Here is a 12,002-nt window from a genome sequence, read left to right as displayed (position 1 = left end):
TTCACCCACATCATATCATTTTCCATATTCATCAAGTCTCGCTCCAATTCAAAATGTTATGATTGTAGAAAGTGACATTTTTGTAGTTGCTTTTCTTTTCTGCAGCGGAATCACAGGTTATCATATCTCCATACATGGTATACCAAAACTAAAAACCAAGGGATGTGGAAAATAAGTTTATGGCTTTCCACCTAGAAGCCATGCATGCCATCATTGAAGCTTGGTCAATGTCATAGTAAAATAGTCCTAAGCAGTGGCAAAGTAATGTGATAAATAATAAATTTGTTGACGCAACATGAACGATTAGATCCCACAAAATCGAGTCATGTAATCTACCAGAGATATTCATGCTCTCGTCATGAATCTCTCATATCAACAACTCAATCCTTGTAACCCACACGATTTGTAATTCATTTATTTTGTCCCGAATTAAAGTAGTGGAACTCTCAAACAATTATTGTCTTCTAACTTTATAAATACTTGCGATTCCTTTTATGGAAGCAAGTCAGATGTTTGGTAACACTTTGAAGTTAATATAATATTTTTTGGTCTTTTAATTCCTCGGTGTATGATGCATTGTTCATGATCTATTTCAGAATTGTAGTTATAGTGTTTTAAAATCTTTGAGTTTACTCTAATAATCTGCGACCCAACTAGGAAGGCCCCCTGTGATGAGGACACACATTGTCTTTATTAGTTTTATTTCTTATCATTGTGAATTTAATTTTATTTTCTTGCAAAATAGATTTCAATAAATGATAACAATCCATCTCATAATCACCCACATCATATGATTTTCCATATTCATCAAATCTCGCTCCAATTCAAAATGTTATGATTGTAGAAAGTGACATTTTTGTAGTTGCTTTTCTTTTCTGTAGCTGAATCACATGTTATCATATCTCCATACATGGTATACCAAAACTAAAAACACGATAAAGAAACATGTTTTCTATGAGAAGACTCGGCGAAGGCGATTCTGAGAATTGCCCCGCCACCGCCCCGCCACAGGTTATCATATCTCCATACATGGTATACCAAAACTAAAAGCACGATAAAAAAACATGTATTCTATGAGAAGACTCGGCGAAGGTGATTCTGAGAATCGATGGGTGGTGGGGCGATTCTGAGAATCGCCCCGCCACCGCCCCGCCACCACCACTGGTGGCGGGGCAGCCGGAGTAGAAGTGTTGCTTCCCCTCTATATCGTAACAGTGTTACTGACTGGATCGGGCAATTTCGTTAGGCCGGAGTAAAAGTGCTGCATCCCCTCTATATCGACATTAAAAACAGAATCCATAGCTTGATCAACAGATGTCGGATTCATTATGCTACTATAGGGCATCAGTCATGAAGCATCATCGTAAATGGGTGCTTAAAAATTCACGGGTTAAGATGGACCTGTTGGATTATTTCATTACTGTATATTATTTATTTATTTTTAATATGGGGCGATTCTGAGAATCGCCTCGCCACCGCCCTGCCACCACCACCCAGCCGTAGCCGTAGCTGGAGTAAAAGTGCTGCTTCCCCTCTATATCGTAAAAGTGCTGCTGACTGGGATCGGGAAATTTTGTCAGGCTGGAGTAAAAGTGATGCATCCCCTCTATATCGACATTAAAAACAGAATCCACAGCTTGATCAGCAGATTCCAGATTCATATTTAACTGAATAAACTAATTAATCACACCAAAAATTTTATGGCCACTGAAAACAACTCTTCGAAAAAGTCAGAGACATTGGAGGCTTCAAATTTCATTATGCTACTACAGGGCATCAGTCATGAAGCATCATCGTAAATGGGTGCTTAAAAGTTCCCGGGTTAAGATGGACCTGCTGGATTATTTCATCACTGTATATTGTTTATTTATTTTTAATATGAATCGCCCCGCCACCACCACTGGTGGGGGGCGGTGGCGGGGCAATTCTCAGAATCGCCCCACCACCCATCCATCGCCGTAGCTAGAGTAAAAGTGCTGCTGACTGGGATCGGGCAATTTCGTCAGGACGGAGTAAAAGTGTTGCATCCCCTCTATATCGACATTAAAAACAGAATCCATATCTTGATCAGCAGATGCCAGATTCATATTTAACTGAATAAACTAATTAATCACACCAAAAATTTTATGGCCACTGAAAACAAATCTTTGAAAAAGTCAGAGACATTGGAGGCTTCAAATTTCATTTTGCTACTACAAGGCATCTGTCATGAAGCATCATTGTAAATGGGTGCTTAGAAGTTCCCGGGTTAAGATGGACCTGCTGGATTATTTCATTACTGTATATCATTTATTTATTTTTAATATGTGCACCTCATTTTTTTCCCATTTTGATGACTTCTCATCCATACTGAAATGTATAGTGAAGATGCCGGTGAAGCACGTAAACCCAGTTTAGAAATAGTTACCAAATACGTCCGAAACAGGGAAAAAAATCGGAAATTCGTCAATTCGATTCGAAGAGCGAATTGTTTGAGAAAATTCAAGTCGGTCCGTTCATGGTTATCTCATTTGAGCATCCTCAAAGAAAGTGCTTCAAAAGAAGTCGCTTCGAAACCAATATGCTTTGGCCGTGTGCTTTCTAAGTAGTCAGCTCGTTTCCAAACGTTAGGATCGCTCAAGATTTTTGGACATGTAACACACATAAAGCTTAAGTTCTAAACACATATAATTGTGTCTATTTAGGAAAGGAACAATGAAAAGGTATGTTATAATCAACTCAACTTTTGTATATAGCCAGAAATATAAGCGCCAGCCTTCAAATTGTTGGGGATTTTTCTGTCAAAATCCCAAAAACAAAATCACAGAACACAGAGACAATGCTCTGTTTCAAAGACAAGATCTTTAACACAACGGAAACTTTAAAAAAATATTTGCAGCAGACAGAGATTTCACACACACCACAAATTTCTATTCATTAATAAAAAAAACTGTTGTTACAAAACATTGGTCTTCCTCTCTCTTAGAGGGATTCACAAGGAACTTCCAGTTCCATACAAAAACTACTCTGTCTCTCCTGAGAAATACTCTGTCTCAGCTTTGTAAATCAACACACTGCTGTGTAGAATTACATACAAATTTCTCTCACGCTGCTGCGTTCTATTTTTTACTTCTTCGCACTGCTGTGCATTACAATACAATTACATGGGCGCTGTTGCATCTCCCCTCTTCTCACATTAACATAACAAAAAAAAACATTACAAATATATATCAACAATAAGAAGTTACTTCACGTTTTCACTTCCCATGCTTCCGTAAAAGAAATAACAAAAATTAAATTCTTTTACCAACTATTACCTGATCCCATACTCCCACTGAAATAAAATTAAAAACTTCACCAAAACTTACCAACCCACAGTAAATAGCATTTACTGTTTTACTGACATTTACTGGCGGTAAGTAAAAACTTTTACTTCACATAAAATTTCATTTAATGCTGGCCTATACTTCACCCATTGACTTCATTTAAATCGCATCGCAGAATCCCATTTGGTCGGAACACAAAATTGGGGCACACACATATGATGCGATCTGCGATATGCGATTGGATCGCATCGCACCATCGCGATCGCCAGAGAACACAACACATATCGGAGGGTGACAAGTTGAGTTGCGATTTGCGATATGCGATAGATGGCATCGTAAATAAAATGAACCTGCAGTTGAAATTATTATTTCAACACTCCCCTTTAATTTCAACTGTTGGGTATTCAATCATACCCAGACGCTTCCTTAAAAATTCAAAGCTCTTCTGATTCAATGGCTTTGTCAGAATGTCTGCCACCTGTTCTTGAGTGCTGCAATGTTGTAAAACAATTTCTCCATTGTTCACTAATTCCTTGATGTAGTGAAACCTTGTATCAATGTGTTTCGTTCGTTTGTGAAACACAAAATTATTGGACAACGCAATAGCTGAGCTATTGTCACAAAAAATAATTGTTGCTTTTGCCTGCTCTTGGCCTAAGCTCCTCAACATTCTTCTCATCCAAACTGCTTGACATGCTGCTGCTGTAGCTGCCACGTACTCTGCTTCTGCTGTAGACAATGCCACGATTAGCTGTTTCTTAGAAGCCCATGAAACTGCTCCTGAACCCATGTGAAAGACATAACCGGATGTGCTTTTCCGATCATCCACACTTCCAGCCCAATCACTATCGGTGTAGCCAACTAAGTCTGAGCTTTCTGAAAGAGTATATAAAATGCCAAATCTTTTTGTACCTTTGACATACCTCAGAATTCTTTTTGCTGCTTGCCAATGTGCCTCTTTTGGCCTCTCCATGAATCTGGAAATCAAACTAACAGCATACATTATGTCAGGCCTAGTTGCAGTCAAATACATAAGGCTGCCAACTATGCTCTTGTACAATCTAGGATCAAAATCCTTGTTGTTGTCCTCTTTGCTGAGTTTTAATCCCATTACCGTGGGAGTGATTGCTGCTTTGCACTCTTGCATGTGGAATCTTTCCAACACTTCATTTACATATCTTGCTTGAGAGATAAAAATTCCATTTTCATTTTGATCTACTTCTATTCCCAAGAAGTATCTTAGCAAACCCATGTCAGTCATCTCAAATTCTTCCTTCATGACTGATTTGAAGTTTTCAATGAGGTAGTCATCATTACCTGTAAAAATTACATCATCAACATACAACACTACAATTAAAATCTTACCATCCTTTTCTTTGATGTAGACTGTGGGTTCTCCCTCACATTTGTCAAATTCATTTTCCAGTAGATAGGAGTCTATTCTACTGTACCATGCTCTTGGCGCTTGCTTCAGCCCATAAAGAGCTTTCTTCAATTTGCACACTTTGTGCACTTGGCCTTTCTTCTCATAGCCTAGAGGTTGTTCAATGTAAACCTCTTCCTTTAACACTCCATTTAGGAATGCCAACTTCACATCCATTTGGTAGACTTTCCATTTGTTTTGTGCTGCTATGGACAGCACTGCTCTCACGGTTTCCATTCTTGCAACCGGTGAGAAAGTCTCCTCATAATCTCTTCCATACTGCTGCTTGTATCCCTTGACAACAAGCCTTGCCTTGTGTCTTTCAATTTTGCCTTCAGCATTGCACTTGGTCTTATAGACCCATTTAACTCCAATGACTTCTTTACGTTTTGGTAGCTCAACCAAATCCCATGTCTTGTTTCTTTCTATGGCATTCATCTCTTCATCCATAGCTTCTATCTATTTCTTATCTTTAATAGCATCTTCGAAATGAATAGGATCATCAACATGAAAATACAAGGCAAATAAGGAATTCATTCTTTCATTATAAATGTCACTCAAGTTTCTGAACTTCTTACCTCTTTCACTTGGTGTGCAAGTGCTTGAAGATGCACTTGAATTTCCTCCTTGTGGTGTGCTTGGAGAACCACTTTCATTTCTCCTCAAAGGTGTTCCTTGCTGTCCTTGTGTTGGCGCTGCTGTTTAGGGATGCATTTCTACCATTTCCTCATCATCTTCATCATGAGACAAACAATTTTTCACATTCACTGTTTTCTCTATGCTTCCATCCCAAGCTTCCTCCTCAATGAACTGAACGTCTCTGCTCACAAAGAATTTCTTGGTGGATGGGATATACAACCTGTAAGCTTTGGATTCTTCACTGTATCCGATGAAGATACATTTCTCCCCTTTGCTGTCCAACTTCCTCCTTAGCTGATCTGGAATGTGTGCATAAGCCACACATCCAAAAACTTTCATGTGGGTGATTCCTTGCTTTCTCCCACTCCATGCTTCTTCCGGCACTTTGTTCATCACAGCTTTTGTAGGACACCTATTCAAGATATATACAACACAGTTTACGGCTTCAGCCCAATAATCATTTGGCAAATGCTTTGCCTTCAACATGCTCCTCGCCATATCCATAATGGTCCTGTTCTTCCTTTCAACAACTCCATTTTGCTGTGGGGTGTACCTTGCTGTAAACTGTTTATGTATTCCATTTTCTCTGCAAAAACATAAAAATTCTTTGGAGATATACTCACCTCCTCTGTCAGTTCTCAAAACTTTGATGCGCAGCCCACTTTGATTTTCAACAAGTGCTTTGAAAATTCGGAATTTTTCAAACACTTCCGATTTGTTCTTCAAGAAATAAACCCAAGTCTTTCTTGTAAAATCATCAATGAATGTTAGAAAATATTGGCTGCTTGCTAAAGATGGGGTTTGCATTGGTCCACATAAATCTGAGTGGATGATCTCTAAGGGTGCCTTTGCCCTTATGCTTTTCCCTGATGGAAAACTTTCTCTGTGTTGTTTTCCCAATATGCAGCCTTCACAAAGGCTATCCGGTTTCTCTATCAATGGTAATCCTCTTACCATTCCTTTTCTACTCAACAAGTTAAGACCTCCAAAGTTGAGATGTCCAAATCTCAAGTGCCACAACCAATTTTCATCTTTTGGCACACTTTGGAGAGCCTCTTGGGTAACTGCTACCATTGCAGCTTTATTTTTCAAATATGCCCTTATTCTGAGAGGGAACATTCTGTTCCTCGTCATCCTCACTTCAGCAATGCATCTTTTGCTGGGTGGGATATCCATGATGGTGCATACATCATTCTCAAAGAAAACATTGTAACCTTTTTGGACAAGCTGTCCAATACTCAAGAGGTTACATTTCATTCCAGGAACATAATAGACATCTGCTATGGTTTTCTTTTCACCTTGCTTTGTAAATATTTTAACTTCTCCTTTACCCATAACAGAAATTTTACTATCGGTCCCAAGTGTGACTTGTGACTTCACACTTTGATCTAAAGAAGAAAACAAAGCTATGTTTCCTGTCATATGGTTACTGCAACCGGAGTCTAGAAACCATATATCTTCACTATTTGTTTCAACCATGTTACAAGCTAACAACACATTATCTTGGCTGACATTTTCTCTAGTAATATTTGCATTAGATCTATTATTCACATCATGCTGCTTCTTCCTACATTCACTGGCATAATGCCCATATTTTTTACAATAATAACATTGGACATTGGATTTTTCATACCTTTGTCCTTGAGCATGATGTTTTCCTCCTTGTTGGCTGCTGCCTTGACCTTGGTTCTGATTTGGATTGCTGCCTCTTCCTTGAGCATTTGCTAGACTGTTCCTTCCACCTCTGTTCTGGCTTCTGCCTCTTCCTCTCTTGTTTCCTCTGCCTTGACCTCTTCCTCTTCCAAAGGACATCTGGGTCTTGAAGGCTTGCTCTAGAGATGAGTTTTCATTTCTACTCAACCTCTGCTCATGTGTTATCAGTGATGCATGAAGCTCATCAACTGAAAAGTTTGAGAGATCCTTTGTCTCTTCTATGGTGGTGACAATCACATGAAACCTTGAGGGTAGTCACCTCAATAGTTTCTCCACAATCCTCCTTTCTTCAAGTATCTCTCCATGAGATCTTATTTGTGTGACCAGGCCAATTACTTGAGTGAAGAATGAGTCAATATTGTCTGACTCCTTCATGCACAAATTCTCAAAATCTTTCCTCAGCAATTGTAGTTTTGTTGTCTTCACTCTCTCCATGCCTTGATAGGCTGTTTTAAGAGTTTTCCATGCATCTTTGGATGTCTTAGCTGCTGCTAACCTTGGAAATACACTTCCATGCACTGCTTGATACAAGAAGAAAAGGGCTTTTGAATCCTTCTTCTTGCAGCTCTTCAGCAGATCCTTCTCTCCTTGAGTTAATGCATTAAACTCATTTTCATCTGCTGGTTGTTCAAAACCTTCCTCAACTATTTCCCATAAGTCTTGGGAAGCAAACAAGGCTTTCATTGTTATTGCCCAGTAGTCATAGTTTTTACCATCAAATAATGGGAGCTGCATACCCATGCTATTGCTGGTGCTGGTGCAAGCCATTCTTGCACTACTTGACTATGCTTCAAAATGCTTCACTGTGTATTTAAAATAACAGACTGTCTTCAACAGCGACACACAAAAAAAACTTTGAGAAGCTGTTGCAGCAAAAGTCTTTCCTTCAGCTTCTTTGACACTTTCAAAGAGCCTGAACTAGCTCTGATACCACTGTTGGGGATTTTTCTGTCAAAATCCCAAAAACAAAATCACAGAACACAGAGACAATGCTCTGTTTCAAACACAGGATCTTTAACACAGCGGAAACTTTAAAAAAATATTTGCAGCAGACAGAGATTTCACACACACCACAAATTTCTATTCATTAATAAAAAAAACTGTTGTTACAAAACATTGGTCTTCCTCTCTCTCAGAGGGATTCACAAGGAACTTCCAGTTCCATACAAAAACTACTCTGTCTCTCCTGAGAAATACTCTGTCTCAGCTTTGTAAATCAACACACTGCTGTGTAGAATTACATACAAATTTCTCTCACGCTGCTGCGTTCTATTTTTTACTTCTTCGCACTGCTGTGCATTACAATACAATTACATGGGCGCTGTTGCGTCTCCCCTCTTCTCACATTAACATAACAAAAAAAAACATTACAAATATATATCAACAATAAGAAGTTACTTCATGTTTTCACTTCCCATGCTTCCGTAAAAGAAATAACAAAAATTAAATGCTTTTACCAACTATTACCTGATCCCATACTCCCACTGAAATAAAATTAAAAACTTCACCAAAACTTACCAACCCACAGTAAATAGCATTTACTGTTTTACTGACATTTACTGGCGGTAAGTAAAAACTTTTACTTCACGTAAAATTTCATTTAATGCTGGCCTATACTTCACCCATTGACTTCATTTAAATTGCATCGCAGAATCCCATTTGGTCGGAACACAAAATTGGGGCACACACATATGATGCGATCTGCGATATGCAATTGGATCGCGTCGCACCATCGCGATCGCCAGAGAACACAACACATATCGGAGGGTGACAAGGTGAGTTGCGATTTGCGATATGCGATAGATGGCATCGCAAATAAAATGAACCTGCAGTTGAAATTATTATTTCAACACAAATTGAACCAATAATGTGCGTTGTTCTTATCAAATATTCCAAAGGTATAGCATATTTTAAAATCGATTGCCTATGGCATCTATAACTTCTCATATGTTATTTGGTTTAAAGCGCATATGACCATTGTGGGCTCCAAAGCCAAAATGAACGTTGTACTGGAAGAAGTTTCACATACAACTATCTGAAGTTATTACAAAAGACCTAGAGTTCTTACAGGAAGAGAAACGTAGGAATGAGAAAAATCTATCCAACAGAGCAGAGAACAATAAAAATCAGCGCAAACTTTTGTATAAAGCCAGCAATATAAGTGCCGTTCTTCCAATCGAACCAGTAGTGTACATTATTATGATCAAATATGCCAGAGCTATTTTGTACTTGCAATTTTGCTTTTACTCCAAATACTTTAATTTGGCGCCGTGAAGATGGTGAAATTATAGCAGTGATCTTTGACGAGTTCTTTGGAGAAATTTTGGCCGCTGGAGTTGATGAAGAGGAAATAGAGTTAGATGGGGCGATTCTCAGAATCGCTCCGCCCAGAATTGCCCCATATTAAAAATAAACAAATGATATACAGTAATGAAATAATCCAGCAGGTCCATCTTAACCCGCCAGTAGGAATTAATATTTTTTTCTAGATAAATATGATTTTGTTCACAAATATTTGACTAGAAATGTTGATTGGAGGGATGGAAATTAAACATTTGTGAACAACGCAAGGACGAAAAATATAATAATAATAATCGGTTGATAAATTTTGTCATTGATTCATCCTCTGGATATCCATTTCTTCAACAACAATTACAATTGGTAGGATGAGAAGAGTGTGGAGATACGATTTGTTTTTGAGTTTCAGAGGCCCAGATGTAAGAAAAGGCTTTGTTGATCATCTTTACGATGCTTTGACCGGAGAAGGCGTCCATGTGTTCCTGGATATCCATGAATTAAAGAAAGGGGATGATATTAATGCAACCATAAAGAATGCCATTGAAAGCAGTCGAATCAGGGTTCCGATATTCTCTCCAGATTATGCAACTTCTCTGTGGTGCCTCAGGGAAGTGTCCCTTATTGCGCGGCAGGGGCAGGATCATGGGAGGACCATTCCCTTGTTTTATAAAATGTCTCCTTCCCATGTTCGCCACCCGGACCGACCCGACAGCCCCTTTGCCCAGGCATTCCAACACCATCGGAGCTGTGGAAGACACAGTGAAGAAGAAATTCGTGAGTGGAAGGTCGCTCTCTCCACCATCGCCAGTCTCTCTGGCTGGTCACTCGATGACACCAACGGGTGGGTGGGTTAAATTAATCCATATAAATCATAGACAGTATCAAAATTGCGGAAGTTTTATATGTTTTCTATTTTTGGCATTTATTATTTAAACATTTTACCCACAACATAGAATATATATGTGAAGATTTCTCACCTCAACCCAGGTACCTTTTCTTTGAATGTTTCATTGCCTTTGTTGGATACTTTGAAGGTTTCTTTGTCTTTGTTTTGACGCATTCGAATTCTGCGATGTACAGGTACGAAGCAGCCCTGGTGAATCGTGTGGTTCAGTGGTTGTCAACAATGTAAAGAAGGCGATCCTTAGCAACCCTTGAACGTAAGGACAGTTATCCCAGATGCGTAAAGTAATGGAGTTTCGATTAACCAAATGATGAAGGGAATCATCAGAATCATGGCTTGAGAAATCAGGACTCAAAGCATCATAGTCTATTCTACCTTAGTAGGCCAGGAATATCTAATTTTTGTATTTGATAAAAGATGGAGTTTTGATTTAAAACATTGTTGTGTTTTTATTTTTATTAATTAATATATTATTAAGAATTAATGTGTTTTTCTTTAGAATTATGGCTTGAGAAATCAAGACTCAAAGGCGTCATAGTTTATTTAGGCAAGGAATATTTATTTTTTGTATTGATAAAAGATGGAGTTTGATTTAAAACATTATTGTGTTTTTATTTTTATTAATTAATACATTATTAAGAATCAATGTGTTTTTCTGTAGAATCATGGCTTGAGAAATCAAGACTCAAAGGCATCACACTCTATTCTACCTTAGTAGGCAAGGAATATCTAATTTTTGTATTGATAAAAGATGAAGTTTTGATTTAAAACATTGTTGTGTTTTTATTTTTATTAATTAAATACATTATTAAGAATTAATGTGTTTTTTTAAGAATCATGGCTTGAGAAATCAGGACTTAAAGGCATCACAGTCTATTCTACCTTAGTAGGCAAGGAATATCTAATTTTTGTATTGATAAAAGATGGAGTTTTGATTTATAACATTATTGTGTTTTTATTTTTATTAATTAATACATTATTAGGAATTAATGTGTTTTTCTTTAGAATCATGGCTTGAGAAATCAGGACTCAAAGGCATCACAGTCTATTCTACCTTAGTAGGCAAGTAATATCTAATTTTTTTATTGATAAAAGATGGAGCTGTGACTTAAAACATTATTGCATTTTTATTTTTATTAATTAGTACATTTTTAGGAATTAATATGTTTTTCTTTAAATAGTGTGCTTATAGCATGGAAAAACTTCTCAAATGTAGCTATGGATGTTATAATAGTTTAAAGCGCATATGATTACTGTGGACTCTCAGACCAAAAAAGAAGGTCCCACTGGAAGAAGTTTCCATAAAACTATGTTTCACTGTACATTATTATAATGACTGCCAGCTCTTACAGCACCAGTAACATAGTGATGAGAACATATTTCACACAGCAGAGAACAATGAAAAGGTATGTTATAATCAACCCAACTTTTGTATATAGCCAGAAATATAAGAGCCAGCCTTCAAATTGAACCAATATTGTGCGTTGTTCTTATCAAATATGCCAAAGGTATAGCATATTTTAAAATCGATTGCCTATGGCATCTATAACTTCCCATATGTTATTTGGTTTAAAGCGCATATGACCATTGTGGGCTCCAAAGCCAAAATGAACGTTGTACTGGAAGAAGTTTCACATACAACTGTTCGAAGTTATTACAAAAGACCGAGAGTTCTTACAGGAAGAGAAACGTAGGAATGAGAAAAATCTATGTCACAGAG

The 12,002-nt window shown here is 37.7% G+C and overlaps 1 protein-coding gene across 1 annotated transcript; it reads left to right on the top strand.

Moving 5' to 3' along the window:
* The first annotated feature begins 9,746 nt into the window (after positions 1-9,746).
* LOC149147779 (toll/interleukin-1 receptor-like protein) lies at positions 9,747-10,232 on the top strand. The gene has a single exon (XM_089441947.1). The coding sequence runs from the start codon at positions 9,747-9,749 to the stop codon at positions 10,230-10,232; it is 486 nt and encodes a 161-aa protein (XP_089298073.1).
* Positions 10,233-12,002: the final 1,770 nt, after the last annotated feature.

The sequence above is a fragment of the Pinus tabuliformis genome, chromosome 9 (assembly GCF_031772625.1).
Source record: "Pinus tabuliformis cultivar Carrire ecotype Pingquan chromosome 9, CPIR1, whole genome shotgun sequence".
NCBI classification, from domain to species: domain Eukaryota; kingdom Viridiplantae; phylum Streptophyta; class Pinopsida; order Pinales; family Pinaceae; genus Pinus; species Pinus tabuliformis.
This window is presented reverse-complemented; position numbering and strand designations above follow the sequence as displayed.

Excerpts from the sequence above, each read along its gene's own strand:
- LOC149147779 (XM_089441947.1), top strand. The coding sequence starts at position 9,747 with ATGAGAAGAGTGTGGAGATACGATTTGTTTTTGAGTTTCAGAGGCCCA.